General features: G+C 33.8%; 1 protein-coding gene across 1 annotated transcript; it reads left to right on the forward strand.

The window, feature by feature from the left end:
- Window positions 1-5,934: 5,934 nt before the first annotated feature.
- On the forward strand, window positions 5,935-6,726 carry LOC148786894 (uncharacterized). The gene has a single exon (XM_088885002.1). It carries the CDS (start codon window positions 5,935-5,937, stop codon window positions 6,724-6,726), a length of 792 nt encoding a protein of 263 aa, XP_088741128.1.
- Window positions 6,727-18,350: the final 11,624 nt, after the last annotated feature.

An 18,350-nucleotide genomic window follows, 5' to 3' on the forward strand; every position in this document is an offset into this window, starting at 1 on the left:
AGTTAAGTCCAATTAAAGATTTATTCTTAAAAAAAATAAAGGAACCACATATTAAAACATAAAAAATTAAATACTATAAGATCGGTAACTATTAAATAGATGAAAATTGTGAATATACATGTCTTGGTCAAGATTTACATCTTGATTTAGACCTCTATGTGTATCGCCACACTTATCGAAAGAAATTGTCTCATTGTGTAAGAATCATCTTCTGTAAATAAATAATTAAAAATAAAAATAAATTTTTTCTTTACCCTATTTCCTATATAATTGATGAAGGGTAGTGAACTCTAAGTAATAGAAAATCGTATCCGAAGTGTGAATATGGATACCTCAATCATCAATCACATTCTGATTCATTTCTACTTGTATACACATATTCATAGATTGACAGAACATTGTCATAGGTTATTGGGCATACATGATAAGTGTGTCGTACGGTATTTGGCTCAATTCCTAAAATTAATTATAAGATCAAAACATAAAATTAGAATCTAAATAATACAAAATCATATTAGTATTGTGAATACATATACCTTCATCGTCGATCGCATTTTGATCCACACTTCTACCTATGTTGACGCGTTTGTAGATTGACAAAACATTATTATAGATTATTAGGCTCATATAATAAATGTATTGCATTATATTTAAATCAGTTCCTACAAACAATTAAAATTGTAAGTTAAGAATATATATGAGGATATTGGCAAAAGAATGTTGAAAGTAATAAGCACTGTTAAAAATATATAATTCATGTTGGAGAAAAAAACAAATAACAAAAATGTACAGTGTTCAAAATCTATACTCTTGTAATAATTAAAGAGAAGGGAGTTTGGGATTTTTGGTGTGCCATTTTATTTCACTCTTCAACTCCCATAATTCCATTCTCTCCAACTTCCATGTTCCCACCATTTGCAATTAAAAAATCTAATTTTTTATACAATTATTTATATTTATTCAAGTTTTAGTTTTTTCTCTCTTCTATTGTATTTTTTAATATTTTCTGTATTAAAATTATTTGTTTTATCTTGAAGTAATATATTTTTCTCTTTTCTTTTTCTTTGTATTACATTAAAAAAATTATGTCCATGCCTTTTTCTTTAAATAAAAGCAATCAAATAAATAAGTACAATAGAAGCTTTAGTAAAAAATAGTTTTATATGCGTATAGGGTGTGTGGTAAAAACTATTGATCCAAATGTGTACGTGATACGAACACAAAGATTTTTAAAGAAAATCTTACAACATTGAGTAAATATGTAATGCCAAAAACTACTGATCTAAATGGATGGGTTTTAATCACTGGAGACAATCATAAGAGCAAGACTCTATGGGGAAATATCTTAGAAATGCAACAATATTCATAGAAAATTCATCGTTTGCGATCAAATAATATTCTCTGCCTAGTACTTTCTACCAAACCACAAAACTATGATATATCAATAACTTTTTGCGAATTATGTAACACTAATTTTGACTTTTATATCATATTATTTTGTTTGTTGATCAATTATTTATTTTGACAGTAAATATGCGTACCTTGAATTTGATTCACATTTTGATGTCATTTGTACTTGTATTGTAATATGCACCTAAATTAGTATTAGTTTGAACATCATTATTTGTAGGCCTTGCAACTTGTACTCGTATATGATGATAAGATGTCCAACGTTGCGCCAAGTATGCAACCTTTTGCTCGGATGTCATTCCATGGCGTCGTTCGGAAGTAACTATTCTCCATTATTCCCGTTGTTGAGCCCTTCTATCAGTTGAAGGACTTGCTGAACCTATAATTTTTTCAGCGCATAAAAAACACATTATATATAATATCATGACACAATACAATAAAATATCAGCACATATATATATATATAGGGAAAAAAATTTGGTCTATTAACTTTGTCCACAGTTAATTTTAGTACACTAACTTTCGTTGTTATCACATTTTGATCAATAATTTATAGAAATGGGTCAATTAAATACAAATTAGAATTTTATTGCCAATTTTCCAGCTAATTTAACCATTTCCACCGAAACTTGCTGACTTGGCAAGGCCATGGTGAAAAAGCAGCCAGTATAGCCACGTGTATTTCCACATAGACACTGACGTGTACATCTTGTCAAATTTTTCAGAAGCAGAACGAATAGAAGCATAACTCCCCAAATTCTTCAGCCCTAATTTCTCTCCCCTCTTTTACGATTCACTCTATTATTATGTGAAATCTAAAATTTTTGCTACAAAAATGGTGGTGATGAGAAACCCATTCCTCAATGAAGATTATTTTTCCCTTTTCATTAGTTGGTAATTGGCTTTGGGAGGGAAAACTAACATTTTTCCCTCCAAAAATTGCCACCTCAAGTGCCATGTAACACTATAGTGCCACATGGGACTAAAAATCCTCAAATTAAAGAGCATGTGCCGTGCACATGCTATTTTATGGCAAAAAATCCAATTTTCGTTCACCATCGTGCTTAATTGACCCATTTCTGTAAATTATTGGTCAAAATGTGATAACAACGAAAGTTAGTGTACTAAAATTAATCGCGGACAAAGTTAATGGACCAAAAAAAAATTTCCCTATATATATATACACACATACATTATTTGTAGTTGATCTTTTTATTACCGTTGATATTTGGTTAGGTAAACAACTATTGACAACTGGTATAGGATTTGAAGCATTTTGTGTTTGCATCCTACGCCTATGGTATAAATGGAGTAGTATATATAACAAACAAATAGAGGTCCATAAAAATAAATATTGAGTACATTATTATAAATCAAATAAAAGAGAAGCCTAAAATTATAGCAATTAATAAAACAATTATTCCAAGCATTTAGCCTCAAGCAGCAATTCTTTCTATTTCAAATTCAAATTTTTCCTTAAATTCAACAAAATATCATTCAAGTCCCAAACAAAACAAAACAAAAAAAATTACATATTCTTTATTATATTTCAAGCACCTTAAAATAAAAGGCATTATGTTCACATAAAAAAAAAGGTCAAGAAACCAAATCCAACACAGCCATGAACAAAAAGATAGACAATTTAACCATCTTCTCCAAATTTAAAACAGATAATCAGGCAAGAATACTAAAAAATCACAATGGACAAAAGCAGAACCCACCACTTCTTCAAAATCATCAAACTCCTCATCTACATTTAACTTAGAACACATACTTATATAAAAAAGTCTGTACTAAGTTTCAATATTTTCAAACTCTCTAAATATTTTATAAAATAGGAAAAAAAAATTTAGTCCTTTAACTTTGTCATCGATTAATTTTAGACCTCTAACTTTTGTACATATCAATTTAAAGTCATTAATTTGTAGAAAGGTGTAAATGTCATCCAAAACTAGGGTTTTCTTTCCAATTTTTCGTCGAATTTGGAGATTTAGGCCGGAAAAATCTGATGTGGTAAAAAACACGGCCGACTAATCCAAATAAGCATTGACGTGGAATTCTTTTTTTACTAATATGCTTATGTGGCAAAAAATGTGTAATGATGTGGCTTTAAGGGAAAAGAAAAAGAAAAGACAACGAAAAGAAAACGACTTCTCAGCAAACCATTTCTCCAAATTCCCCCAAACTCCTCTGCCCTAATTTCTCTCTTCTTTCCCCCGATTTCACTGCGCTTGAGAAGAGGCACTTGGTGCGAAAATGGTGGTGATGCGAGACCCTTCTCGCAATGGCGAGCCTCCCCCTGATTACGATAAGTTTTTTATTCTCCTCCTTTACTCTGAATCGGAATGGTGTGTGTTGCGAGGACCAACAATGGTTTGTTTAGTTTTTTCTCTGAATAAATTTGTGGCCACTTGTGTTGGAATGCTACTTGACTACTTTGTGGTCCCTTGTGTCGGAATGTTACTTGACTACTTTGTGGTCCCTTAGTTTTTTACTCAAACAAAAGTTTGTGGTCCCTTTTGCGTTGACAGAAATGTTGGGCAACACTGAAGTAAAAATGTGTATTTGTTGCAGTACTTTACCAGCATGTGGATTATAATTGCAATTTAGTTTTACTGTTTCTACGGAATTCAAGGCAAGGCATCAGTTGAATTATAATTGCAATTTCCCTTTACATAGTCATTTCTAAACATTTAGTAATTTATTATGATCTTCTACGATTACTTATATTGCATGTTGTTGTACTATAGCAAACTCTTGTATTACATTATAATTAGTCTTTGCATGAGAAAACTGAACATGAAACCTATAAGGTTTCTCTGTGGTAGGAATTATAACAGTTGATAGCTAATTATTTGGAATAAGGGAATAAATATGACCTGTCTTTGGAAGATACATTACATTTACTAATGGTGTATAAGCACTTAAAGGGATACATCAAAATGTTGAAGTTAATTATGGATTCTCTGATATTTGATATGTATCAAAATAAGTATTGATGTTCTGATACAAAAGTTCGTACTTATGCTTACATGTTTTAGTCTGTGCTTTGTTGAGTTTTAATAATTTGTTTTCTTTTTTATCGTTTATCTGTTTTTTTTTTATCCCAGCCATAAATAGTGGGCTCCTAATAATGACAGTTCACTATAGGGGGACAATAAAAAGACTGAATATGTGGGAGGCAAAACCTATAAATTTAACCATGTTGAGCACAAATTTGTAGGACTTTGGACTTTAAATAATTTGAGCGACTATGTGGGGATTAGAGGAGAGAAGAATTATTTCATAAAAGAAGAAAACTCCATGAAAGAAATCACAACAAATGAGACTTTGCAAGATATATTTCTAAGGTTTGAACATCTCAGGGAGGTTGAAATATATATAAACGGACAGTTAGTGGCTGAGGAGGGTGAAGAGTTTGATGGGGTGAATAATTTGAACGATTATAAGTCTTCTTCAGGGGGTGAATCATTTGATGATTCAGACAGTGAGTATGAATATAAAATGCATGAAGATAAGGATGATGAGGGTGATGAGGGAGACAAGGAGTTGATAGATAATGTGGTGAAAGAGGGTGATGAGAGAGACAATGATGGGGTCAATGTTGAAGAACCTGATGCAGAAGGACTAAAGATCGAGGATACTGAATTTGAGCAGTTGTCTGGGGATGAGAATATAGTATGGAGTGAAGATGAATTAAACTCCAACAAGGGGTCTGATGAAGATGAAGACAAGGGAGAAACATTCCCTGTATTTAACCCATCTTGCATGTTTCACCCTCATTTTGAGTTAGGAATGATCTTTAGCACAAAAAAGGAATTCAGGACTGCAGTCCAATCACATGCAATTGAAACGAAAAGGAACATAAAGTTTACAAAAAATGACAAAAAGAGAGTGCATGCAAAGTGCTTTGACAAAGATTGTCCATGGAGAATACATGCTTGTAGATTGAAAGGTGAATGCACATTTCAAATTCGGGATTATGTCCCAGGACATACATGTAATATCTCATTTAATGTCAGAAACATGAAATCAAGTTGGCCGTCACGAAAATACATTCATAAGTCCAAAAGTGGTCCTAAAAGAGGGGTAAAAGGATTTAGAATTGATGCAATAGAGGATGTGAGGGTGAATATATCAAGAAATCAAGCTGCAAGAGCAAAATGACTTGCATTGTTGATACTTGAAGGCAGCCCCAGTGCTCAATATGCATTGTTGGGGGATTATGCAGATGAAATCAAAAGAAGTAATCCAGGATCAACAGTGGTTTTGGGTATTGATGATTCAGATGGGGTGAATCTGTTTGATAGATTTTATGTATGTTTGCATGCACTGAAAATGAACTTTTTGGCTGGTTGTAGACCAATAATATGTGTGGATGGGTGTCACCTTAAGGGTCCACATAGGGGAGTGTTATTGACTGCTATTGGCATTGACCCTAACAACAATTTTTTCCCTATTTGTTATGCTGTGGTAATGAGGGAGAACGACGAGGTATGGGAATGAGTTTTAACTTTGTTGAAAATGGATTTCCACATTAAGGAAGATTGTAAGTACACGTTCATGTCAGATAAACAGAAGGGACTTGTGGGTGCTTTGGAGGAATTGTTTCCTAATGCTGAGCATAGGTTTTGTGTCAGGCACCTCCACTCAAATTTTAAAATATTTGGTTTTAGAGGTTTGGCCTTCAAAAATGGGTTGTGGAAAGCTGCTAGGGCTACAACAGTTAACCAATTTAATGCAAGGATGCAAGAATTGAAAGAGTTGGATGAAGGGGCTTATGCATGGTTTAGTGACAAGCATCCAAAGGGATGGAGCAGATCCCACTTTTCCACTTATCCAAGGTGTGATATTTTGTTAAATAATGCATATGAGTGCCTGAATAGCAACATTCTAGAAGCAAGAAACAAAACAATATTGTCAATGCTTGAATGGTTAATGGAATATTTCATGAAAAGACTGCAAGTGAACAAAGACAGGACTTTGAAGATATGGAAAAAGACTTTATGTCCTAAAATTCAAAAAATCATTGACAAGAATATTGAAAAACTTGGTGATTGCATTCCCATTAAATCTGATGATAAGCATTATCAAATCTCCTGTTTTGATGGGACACAATATAGTGTTGACCTTGAGAATGGGACATGTGGTTGTAGAAAATGGGATTTGAGTGGGATACCTTGCAAACATGTTGTGAGTGCCATTTTTTATCAAGGAGAGGGCATAGAAAAATACACACACCAATGTTACAGGGTCCAGACATTTTTGAAGGCCTATCAGCATGCCGTATTGCCAGTCAATGGAAGGGAAGAGTGAAAAAAGAGTGCATTTAATCCACCTGTGCTACCAAAGCCTGTGAAGAGATGCTAGGACAACCCCGAGCATTGTGACCTTCAATACCACATTTGCCACACTTCACGGTTGTTTGTTGCCTTTTGATTTTAGAGGCACCCTCCTTGATGATTGGACCAGTTTTTCTTCTCTTCCTTTTCAACATTGGCTCATCAGCTTCCAGTCTCCTGGATTATGGAGGCCTCCCCTTTAAATGAGACAAAGACTCATCACAATTCGCGCATTAAGTGAGTTAGATACTCATTACAATGCTTACATTAGATAAATACCCATATATTTTGTGATATTTGAACTCATGATTTCGGTCTTATCAATGGGGCTTCAGCCTTAACTATTATATTAAGATACCATTGATGTGAACCATTAAATGATGCATGTATTTTTAGTAGGTGGGACTAGTTCTATCCACTTAAATGGGCCTAAACACCTAATTTAGTCATGGGCCTATCATTCTTTGGTTTAGTTTGGTGAGCCCATAATAATAAAGAAGCATGGTTTAAACTAATGTGGCTTAGCAGGTGCTTAAACTTATTTGAAATATTTTATAGGGGAAAAAAAAAATTAGTGCTTTAACTTTGCCATCGATTAATTTTAGTACTCTAACTTTTGTACATATCAATTTAAAGTCATTAATTGGTAGAAAGTTGTAATGTAGTCCTCCGGCATACGAAATTGGCAATTGTGGCCGAAAAATAGCATGTGCAGCGCACATGCTAATTTTTTTGGGAATTTTAGTCTTGTGTGGCACAATTGTATGACATGGCATTTGACATGGACATTTTTTGAGGGAAACATGTGAGTTTTTCCCTCCAAACTTAATACCCAACTAACAAAAAGGGGGAAGAGTAGGCCAACCTCATTTTTTTGTAGTTGCTATCTCATTCTCTTGTCATCTTCAACATGTCATCCATGGAAGGAGCACTTTTTTGCTATTGTGGAAAGAGAGCAATGGTAAAGACTTGGACTAATGACAACCCAGGAAAAAGGTTTCATTCTTGCAAAGATTACAAGGTAATTCTTTCAATTTTTTTGGTGTATTTTCTTGCTCAGTTTTTTTTGCACATTTGTTTTAAATTTTTGTCTTTTTGGTGAGCTAGGGTAGAGAGAAGGGTGTCGATTTTTTTCTTGGGAAGATCCAGCAATGTGTGCACAGGCAAAGATTGTGATCCCTGGATTGCTCGCAAAATGTTCCCGATATGAAGCCAAGATTGAAGAATTAGAGAAGGTGGAGGACTATGCTAAAATGAAAACAATTTATAGAAAATGGAAACTTTGTGCTATATTTTTATTTGTTGTTTATGTGCTGCATTTGGGTAGGTTAGATTAGTGATGTAATTAGTTATTTTATAAATAAAGAGTAATTTATTGTATTGATGTGTTAGTGCTATAATTAGTGTTGGTTATCTTCCCCTGAAATATACCAGTAGAGAAGTGTAGGTGCAACATAATTCATGATTTTGGTTTGGAGATGAGGCTGCAGTGCGTAGTGAGGACCTGCTTCATGAATTTGGTTTACCCACTTGGAACCACATTCAGGAAAATTAATTTGGTTTCAGCATCAATGAAGAAGAAATTGACAATTGATTCTATTGAATTTGCTGTCAGTTTTTGTACAATGACACTGCGCAAGAGATTTTCGAATAATTTACTGGTGGCTAATTCTGGATAATCAAGTTGGAGAAACATAAGAAGACAAAGAATAACACTCAAAATCATATTGTTTACAAATGGCAACTACAGAGAACATGAATATTATGAAAATCAATTTGAATTTGAACAAATAAATGTAAGATTAAGCGAAAAAGCAGTATAGACAGCAACTAACGTTGATTCGAAATAAAAGAACAAAGTACACACCAACTAGAAATAAATTCATCGATAATTGCTTCAAAAAGCCAAAAGAAGAGGCATAATACATGTCCAAAAAGAGCCAAAAAAGACAGTTTTGTTGTTGCCATTGTTGGAGTCATTATTTCATCTCCAACACAAATCATACATCAATAACAAGTTTTATAGAACAACAAAATAATTCCTACTTCACATTTTGACTTGCAACTAAACATTTCCAGTTTTACTTCTTTCCTTTTTTCAATTGATTAACAACACTTGAAAGATTCGATAACGTGAAAATCTTTTTCCTCCTTTAATAATAGAAGGGGTTAATCCCGAACTCCCTTGTTCACCCATTTCAGCCTCTACAAAAGCAGGCTCTTAAGCTTCACCCCCTTTTGGCATTATTGGAATTGTGCAAACATAGTCGGTGCAGGTGCATGTGCTTGTTCAGGTGAAGGTGCAGGTGCAGTTGCAGCTTGCTTTGGAGGCCTTTTGCCCTTCAATTTTCTAAATTAAAGGGCTGCAGCTAGGACATGTTCCTATGTACACAACATTCAAGCATTAGAAACAACATATATATCAAGGTAAAATAAGAAAAACTGAATTCTTACACTTCTTGTTCTCTTATGGATTACAACGTTAGGTTCTTCAACGGCAGCTTTATCTTTTTTTCTTCTAACCTGTCAAGAACAATTTTTTAAGAACAAGAAAAACATATAAGTAATTTTCAGGATTTCAAGAACAAACTAGAATGAAATACTGCAATCTCATCATTTTTGGGCCACACAACCTTTGGCAAACTGGATAGTGAGTCTTGAAGTAATGCGCTAGCCACACATAGAGAAAGTGGCTATGAAAAGAAGGACTTGTGCAAGTAGGTCTCAGTGAAGTTACCATAGTATTTAAACCCTCATAAATACTCACCAATACAGGAATAATGAGGCTAACTCATCGGGTGCTCATCATCATGGAAGACATCTTGAAGGTACTCAAACGTATGGAGCTGACATCCTTACCAGGAAGGACAAATGCACAGAGCCCACAAGCTAAATATGCTGCTAAGTAGGTTGTATCCTTGAGATTCCATTCAATGCTTAGACCAAAACTTAACTCATTTATCGATAGATACATGGAAGCACTGATTACCATCATCACTTTGAAGTAAGTGGTAAATGTAAAGTACATACTTATTGGAACGAAAAATGAATCTATCTCCTTTCTCGTCAATGTCAGTAAGCTCTAGAGCATTTGGTATGATATTATCATAAAAGCAACCTGTTATGGAAAGTTTGTTGTAATATAGACTTATTTTAATTTGAGTATATAGATTGAATAGATATATTTTCTCGTTTATTAATATTAATTTAATTATGTAATCACCTTTTGCATTAAAAAAAATTAATGATTAATTTTGTTGAGTTCAAGGCATTCAAGCATACAAACATCGCAAGCTAGTTATAATTGCCACGTAATGGTGTGCATTTCATGGAGTATTCGAATAGATGACCAAAAATTCAATTGAATTGTCGGTTTTGGAAACTATGTAGTGATCTTTATTCAAGTATTATTGCCTGATGAATATGGTAAGTATTCATCCTTGGCATATGTGTCTATTATGTTTAGGAATTACGTTAAATATTGCTTTAATGTCATAACATATGCCAACAAATCATTTAGATAGCCCATGTAGTTAGGTTGCTTATTAGATGGCAGCTACGAAACCAACTTCTAAGGTTTGATCTCAAACATTCCAAGTCGAGAACCTTGAGACTTGGCATCGAGAGTTCTATTGAGACTTGGACTGAATATTGCATTCATTGGATCAGTGTCGTGTTTCTTCGATGATAAATATTGAACGTCTATGCAATTTTAATAGGCTAGTTGACAAGGTAGTCAACTAACTAAATTGACTCGTGGGGAATCTTCATATGGAAGCCTTGAAGGCTTGGTCGGTATAACTAGAAATTCTCGGCTCAGATAGTACAAGAGTAGTCCTCAAACTTAAGGAACCATGGCAGTCACATGCACATAATACTTGTATCTTAGATCAGGCGATAGGTGATTGTGTCACGGACATAATCATTATAAGCTTTGTCCAGTGCAGTCAGAATGTATAGTGAGGACAACGGATTTCAAGAAGAAGATCTATCCCCTGTTAGTATGGAACAGTGGTATCTCCTATGCACTTGGAGATAGGTTAACACCTCACAATTCTGCAGTTACAGTGGTCAGTCGAATAGGGAATGATTTTCTATATCGAGTAATTAAGCAAAATGCAGTTTCATGTATTAAAGTATAGATACCTAGTCCAAGATGCAAACCGACACCAAATTCCATGTCTTAAACTAAGGTCGGAAGATAGTAGATGGAAGGATTGTACTCGTATGGAATTTGAGAGCCTAAATGTTCACACTAATATTCACCTAGTCTCTAGTTCCATTGACCGTTTCTAGACGACCACCCATGGTAGCGAGTTTCCTGATACCATGAATAAGCCGCTTCTGCAGGACTTGCGAAAGGGATCCTCACCTAAAGAATGTTTGACGTTCAAGAAAAGGCATAAGGACAATCGCAAGGTTCGCAACATCATACTTGCTTCCATGGTCAATGAGATATAAAAGTAGTATGACAGGCTGGACATTGTAGGGTCGATAATATTCCGCATGAAACAAGTTTATGCAGCACCGAACCAGCATATTGGATATGCTACGATGGAGGTACTTTTTGGAGCCAAGATGACTAAAGAGTCATTTGTCCAAAAGCATGAGGTTAAGACGCTATCCCTTCTGGAGAAACTCAATGTTGATTTTGAAAAGAGATGTACATTAACGTGATCCCTCAGTCCCTTCCTCCGTCCTTCGACCCGTTTATCATGATCTATAACATGAATCGACTTGAAAATACCATTCATGAGTTGATAAACATGTCAGTCCAATATAAGGCAATGATTGAAAAAACTGGGACGTTGGTATTGAATTGGGAGACTTCAACCTCAAAAGCGAAAGGCTAGGGTGCTAACCGCTGCAAGAGGAAGAAGGTTGAGACAGAGTCAGCCGTTGCAAGCACCTTGAGCGCTCCTGTCCCCGTTAGGCAAGGGTAAAGGAAATTGGAAGATGGTTCGGCAGTCATAAATTGCAAATGACGTTTGCATAAATTGTCAAAGAAAAGGGGTATTGGAAGAGGGAGTGTCATGAACTCCTCCCACTGAAGGTGTTACATTTGATATTAGCAACATGATTTCTAATTCTACTTTCTATGTATTAGATACCTGCTTTAGAAACTCATGTGTGCAAATTGTTTGTAGAAATATAAAGGAGTAGAAGGTTAAGACAGATAGCTCCAAAGCTAGATGACCGCAGGGCCATTGCCGCAAAAGCTATAGGGGTAAATGGACTTCGCTGTAATACTCATGTTAGGATAGAATACAATTACGTAACCCAGCATGATCAAGTTCTCAATAGTCTATTGTTATACAAGTTAGACTATAAATTTGATCAATAAAAGTTCTTTTTTTGATGATGCATCTATAAATTGTTATACTCTATGTCATAATTGGAATATGTACGCTCAAAATAAATGGCTTAACAAATAATGAAGAATGAAACTTATAGAAAATGGCATGATAAGTTAGTGTATATTCTTCTAGTTAGGATAACTAGGTTGGTAGATTCAAAGAGTCTAAAAATAGATATCTAGAGTTTACTAGCTTTTAGATCCCTTTTGAGAGGAAGAAAGCCGTCAAGCACCTTATACGACAAAGTATGCTTACCAAGCAATTTGTTGGATTGGATCCAAACAGACATCTGTAAGTCGGTAAATACACAAAACTGGTGGAGGGCTCACAAGTCTAAGGATCTTTGGAAGGTTCGAGAATTAGACTTGAAGTGGAGAACCAAACTAGTTGCATAATCAAACCCTTCAATTTGATCGAAGTGGCATGTATTTAGTGGGAGTTCTTCAAGTATCTAAATAAGAATGGAATTCTCACTCAGTAAAATTCTTCTAGAAGAGATGATATTTAACTGTCTCTGATAAGAAAGAAATCAAACCTTGATTGGACATGGTATGGTCGGTGTTTCACTAAACTGCCTGACCCATTTGGATATAGACTTTCAGAAATTTGCCGAGTTGAAAAACATAGCATTTTTTTAAATTCGTGATCCAAATACCATTTTTTATATGTTTTGGTAAGTCTGCATTCTACAAAAGTTTTTGAGTATGAGGATGGTCCTGCATACATCAAGGGACTAGTGGGAGGTAAACTAGATCTGGGATCTGCTTTGTGTAGGTTCATTACAAAATAATGCAAACATCATTGGAAATTAAGATTTTCACTAACTATATTCCTATTCTCCAAAAGGGAAGATCATAATAGCTGAGTTACCTAAAAGGTACAAGTTTCTAAGTCTGACCGGACAAAGAGAAGCAATGTAGGACATTGATTCAAATAAATGGCTTGGAGCCATAAGATCCCCTATGGAGTTCAAACTAGGTTTGAGCGACTTGAATCTAGAATATTTACTTTAATAAGTTCATGAGGTACATGATTTAGTCAAGAACAAGGTGGAAGGTTAGTGGAAGCTTAATTTTCTTCTTATTGTTTTAGGTATTAAAACATCTTCATCATTTGGAATGATAGAAAGATGTTATGGAACACTAAAAGACGAACATTATTCATGTAATTCATCATAAAGGAATTGAATTCTATTTAGCAATAAGTTGTCCAAGACTCAATTATGATAAACTGATGAGGAGCTTCGATGTTTGACATCCCCTAAGTCTCTGTCATAGGCAGCATGGAATGGTGTTCGGTATACTAAACCTGATGTTGTATATGCTTTAAGCATAACAACAGATATCAGGTGTGTGCAGAGGAGACAGTAGACAGCTGTTAAAGATTTATCTTTAATACCTGAATAAGGATTAAAGAAGAGCTCTTAACGCACATTAATAGAGAGTTGATTCTAAAGCTATAGCGACAATAGCTTCCAGCATCATATGAATAATGTGTAGTCTCAAAAAGAATGTACTTTCATACTTTATGATGATGTGGTAACTTGAAAAGGTCCCAAGTGGAATACGACAAGGAATTTCATCATGAAAGTTGAATGTGTGATAACTTTAGAAGTTGTTTTGAAAAGTATTTGATTAAAAAAAGAAAAAAAACTACACCAGTGGTTAGGTGTGGTACCTAGCATGGCCAAGTTAGTGGTCACCTTAGAGGATGACAACTAGGCTATGGATTAGCTAAAAAGGCCCGAGATCTCATCACAATTCCAAGAAAAATTCTTAGACACCACCATCTGCTTGGAGCGATGGTAGGAAGGTGTGACGTGCAGTTGCACTGCATCACAACGGCAGAAAATGGTAGACCCATGAGATCAAGCCAGTATCGCAGATTGCTCATGATCAAATTAGTTTTAAAAACATGGGTAATCAGCTCTAAGGTCAAGTAGGAGATTATTGAAATAAGTGACTAGAAATCTAATTAGATTGACGGTTTACGAAACTATTTAGCGATCTTTATTCAAATAATATTGTCCTGATGAATATAGTAAGTCTTCATCCTTGACATATGTGATTATTATGCTCACCGATTACGTTAAGTATTGATTTAACGTCACAATAAATGCCCAAAAATCATTTAGATGACCCATGTAATTGGGTTATGCATTGGATGGAGGCTATAAAATCAACTTTTGATGGTTGGTCAGAAACGTTCCAAGTTGAGAATCTCGAGATTGGGCATTGAGACCTATTGAGACTTGCACCAAATATTGCAATAATTGAATGAGTGTAGTGTTTCATTCGCGGTAGGTATTGAATGTCTATGCAATTTTAGTGGGTTAGTTGACAAGGTAGTCAACTAACTAAATGGAGTCGTGGGGAATCATCATATGGAAGCCTTGGGGGCTTGATTGGTATGACTAGAGATCTCGACTCCGATAGTACGGGGTAGTCTTTAAATTTGAGGAACTATGACAATCATGAGCACAGATCTGGCGAGAGGTAATTGTGTCACAGACATTATCTTTATAAGTATTGCCCAGTACAGTCAGAATGTATAGTGAGTATGGCGAGAGTTTCAAGAAGAGGATCTGTCCCCTATCAGTATGTGACAACAGTATCTCCTATGCACTTGGAGACGCGTTCACGCCTCACAAATTTGTAGCTACAGTGGTTTGTTGAATAGGAAATTGTTTCCTGTATCAAGCAATTAAGTGAAACGCGACCTCAAGTATTAAAGCATAGATGCCTAGTTCAAGATGGGAACCGACAGAAAATCCAATGCCATAGACTAAAGCTTGGAGATAATAGATGGAAGGACCGTACCATATGAAATTCGAGAGTCTAAAGTTCACATGGATATTCACTTTGTCTCTAGTGTCATAGATCGTTGCATGACGACCACCCATGTTAGCAGGTTTTCTTCATCAATAGTTGATCAAGCACGATGAATTAAATTAGATTTAATTAATCGATATTGTTGGACACTAGCCCATGTCTAGCTGAAAGGTGAACCTAAAGAGTCATACACAAATCACCAAAGAAGGACAAAGAATTAATTTGGAATTAATTTTGAAAAATATAAATAACTGGATTATTTACACATTGAATGATCCATTAGATGGATAGCCCAAAATTAAATTAATTGGACTAATTTAATTGAGCTTGTCTTAATTGATAAATTGGATTTATTAATTAGAGAGAATTGGATTTATGTCTTTAATTGGATTAAATGACATTGGGCTTAATTTAGTTTGAGCTTTATTAAAATTGAATTTAAATAAATTCATTGGGCCTTGGGTTTATTTTAATTTAATTAAAATAAAACTCAATCCACTAAATTAAAGCCCAGTAGCAAAGAGTTTACTTTTATTGTTGGAAAGAGGGTTGACCAAGTTGCACTTTCTACTTAACCATATTTAGAGCACTTCTCTATATGGCATGATTAGATCATACCATATAGGCAACGGGTTGCCTTGTAGGGAGGTAGAATGTATCTAGATACATTTCCACCTTTCGATACAAAGTGTATATATATATATATATGTGTGTGTGTGTGTGATGTTCATTATACACATACAGTTGAATGTAGAAAACACACAGCTCCATCCCTCCTCCAAGATAGGATTTTCGGCCCCCTATTTCTCTCACTCTCATCCCTCTAATTCTCTAACTCCCATTGATTTAGGATCAAGTGTAGAGTTGTAAAGAATTTTTTATGAAGAGAATACACTAATTAATGTAGTTCTCCTTCATCATCTTCCAACCAGTTTTGATTTCTTCAAGCAAAGAGATCAAAACCATCTTGTCATGGTGTGGTGTGGATCATCTCTAAAGGACTTCTACGTTGAAGCCTAGGATGAACAGGGGTCCAACATGGATCGCCGGTAGGTAAAGTTTCATTTAATTACCGCAACTCTTTTGTTTGTTTAATCTATAGCCTTATACGTTGGGGTTTTGTTGCTTTATTTTTAATCCACATACTACATTGAATGTCCGAAAAAACAAGTGTACAACCCTTGATTGATTGTAGAAATATCCGCTAGCCTGTTTGATCCACTTGCTTTTCCTTCGTAGAGAACGACCAATTGCACGACTAATGTAATAATATTTTTGATATGATTATTTATATGTGGCTAAACTTAAAGTTAGATTTTTTTTAATAACTGATACTTGTACGTTCATACTTAAGCTGATAACCCATTTTAGAAGTTTAAGAACTCATATGGAAGAATTTGACATAGCATGATATACGTCATCACCATTAATTGGAGAAAAAGATTAACTTGTTTCCCGATTTCAACAGAAAGATCACCAATAGAAAAGGATTGACATGGTAAAATTACCAAGATACCCTCAAGAAAACTACTGGATATAGTCCTGACCAGTAGAGATTCGAATAAACAGACAATAAAGACTACTTTCCTTAATTACCGAACTCTATAAGTATGTTTATTCCCAGCTCATTCAGAAAAGAGTTGAAATTGGAGAAAAAAGAGAGAATTATACAGCTCTAAACTATTTACTTGTCCTGAAGTTGAAATTGTACCATTTCTCTTCATAAACAAACTAATTATTTCTGGATGAATAGCTATTTACCCTATCATATCATATTAAAATGAGTACATTATCCTCTAATGAAAAAATATAGCATTTACCTTTATGTACTTTTTTAAAATGAAGCAATTTATCTCCTTATACAGGGAGGTAAAATATATAGAAAGGTAACTCGCTATTTATTTTTCATAAGGGCTCATTTGTGATATCACAAGAGGGTTGTTTGCAATTTTTCCATTATCTGCGATATCAAAACCCATAAGTGATAAATTACATCCGCGTCTCTAAAGTTAAGTTTAATTAGATAAACATTTATTACTTTTATAAAATTACAGATGTATCCTTGAGGAGTTACTGTAATGTACCCAGTGGGTGCTTATATAGAGTTTCGTCGTTAGATGATAAATGTATTTGAAATTTTACAAATGACAGTAAAAATATTTGTGTACATAACCTTACTAGGTGTAAATGTAATTACCCAAATTATAAAGTGCAGAACAACCTTAAACAAGATAGAATCAGAAACCCATCTTGATCCATCTCGAATCTTTCCCCACTCCAGTACGATGGCCTCTGAATATCGGGTTAAATCCGCAAAATCTGTTCTTTTTATTGTTATTACTAATAGTTGTAATTTCCATGAGTATACAAAGAATCATAATATGAGATGAAGAGAAAACAAGAATTTGTGAAAAGATAAAAACATAGAATGAGGTGAGGAGAAATAAATAAGTCTGTGAGAAGAAAAAAATATGAAGTAAGGTAAGATAGAAAAAATAAATCATAATTATGAGTTCATTAATAAATATTAAAAGTTAAGAGGAAAAAAATTATAGAGAAGGTGAGAAAGAAACATGAAGTAGTGGGAGAGAGGGAAAAAATATAATTATGAGAATATTTAAATATACTGAAATTACTATTTTCACAAAATATATTTAATGAAAGAAATTAAATAAAGGATAATTTGAGTATTCAAAAGTTAGTACGATAAAAGGGTTTTTTTATTTATAACTGTATATATTATATGTCTTCAATTGATTGATATACATTTGAAAACATAGACTTATAATGTTTGTAAATGTCTAACAAGTAACTGTTATTTTAATTATAATTATTTCTAAATTCATATATAGGACAAAAATTAAAAATTCTAAACACATTATAGGGTAAATTACAGTCACTTTTCCTGAATTTTGATATAATTATAAATATTTTTTAATTATTTAAAAATTATAAATATCGTTGATTTTAACATCTTCCTAATATGAGGCTATTCATTAAGTTTTTCTCCAATTTTTGCAGTGAACTGCTCAAAATACTATTTTCAATTATGAATTATAATTTTATATACTTTTAGAATTTTATAAAATACTTTTTTGAACAAATATTTCAATAGATTATTTTACTTCACCTATCTTTTTTTATATCTTTTCAAATGTTTTACTTTTTTTCATATAACAAAAGGCAAGGGTAAAGTAGTAGTTTTTATCTTAGCGTCTAAGGACTACATAATTATTTTTTAATTGAGGGAATTTTTTCAAATAATGAAAAGGTATTTGTAATTACACCAAATCTAAAAAAATATAGCTATAGTTTATCCCAAATTATATTATATTTATACATATTATTGAGGACAAGTTCATACCAAAATTTGAGACCAGTCCAAATCCTCTTGACTTCATATATATTAA

Source organism: Sesamum indicum, linkage group LG9 (assembly GCF_026168435.1).
Source record: "Sesamum indicum cultivar Baizhima isolate 11 linkage group LG9, ASM2616843v1, whole genome shotgun sequence".
NCBI lineage: Eukaryota > Viridiplantae > Streptophyta > Magnoliopsida > Lamiales > Pedaliaceae > Sesamum > Sesamum indicum.

Excerpts from the sequence above, each read along its gene's own strand:
- LOC148786894 (XM_088885002.1), top strand. The coding sequence starts at position 5,935 with ATGGATTTCCACATTAAGGAAGATTGTAAGTACACGTTCATGTCAGAT.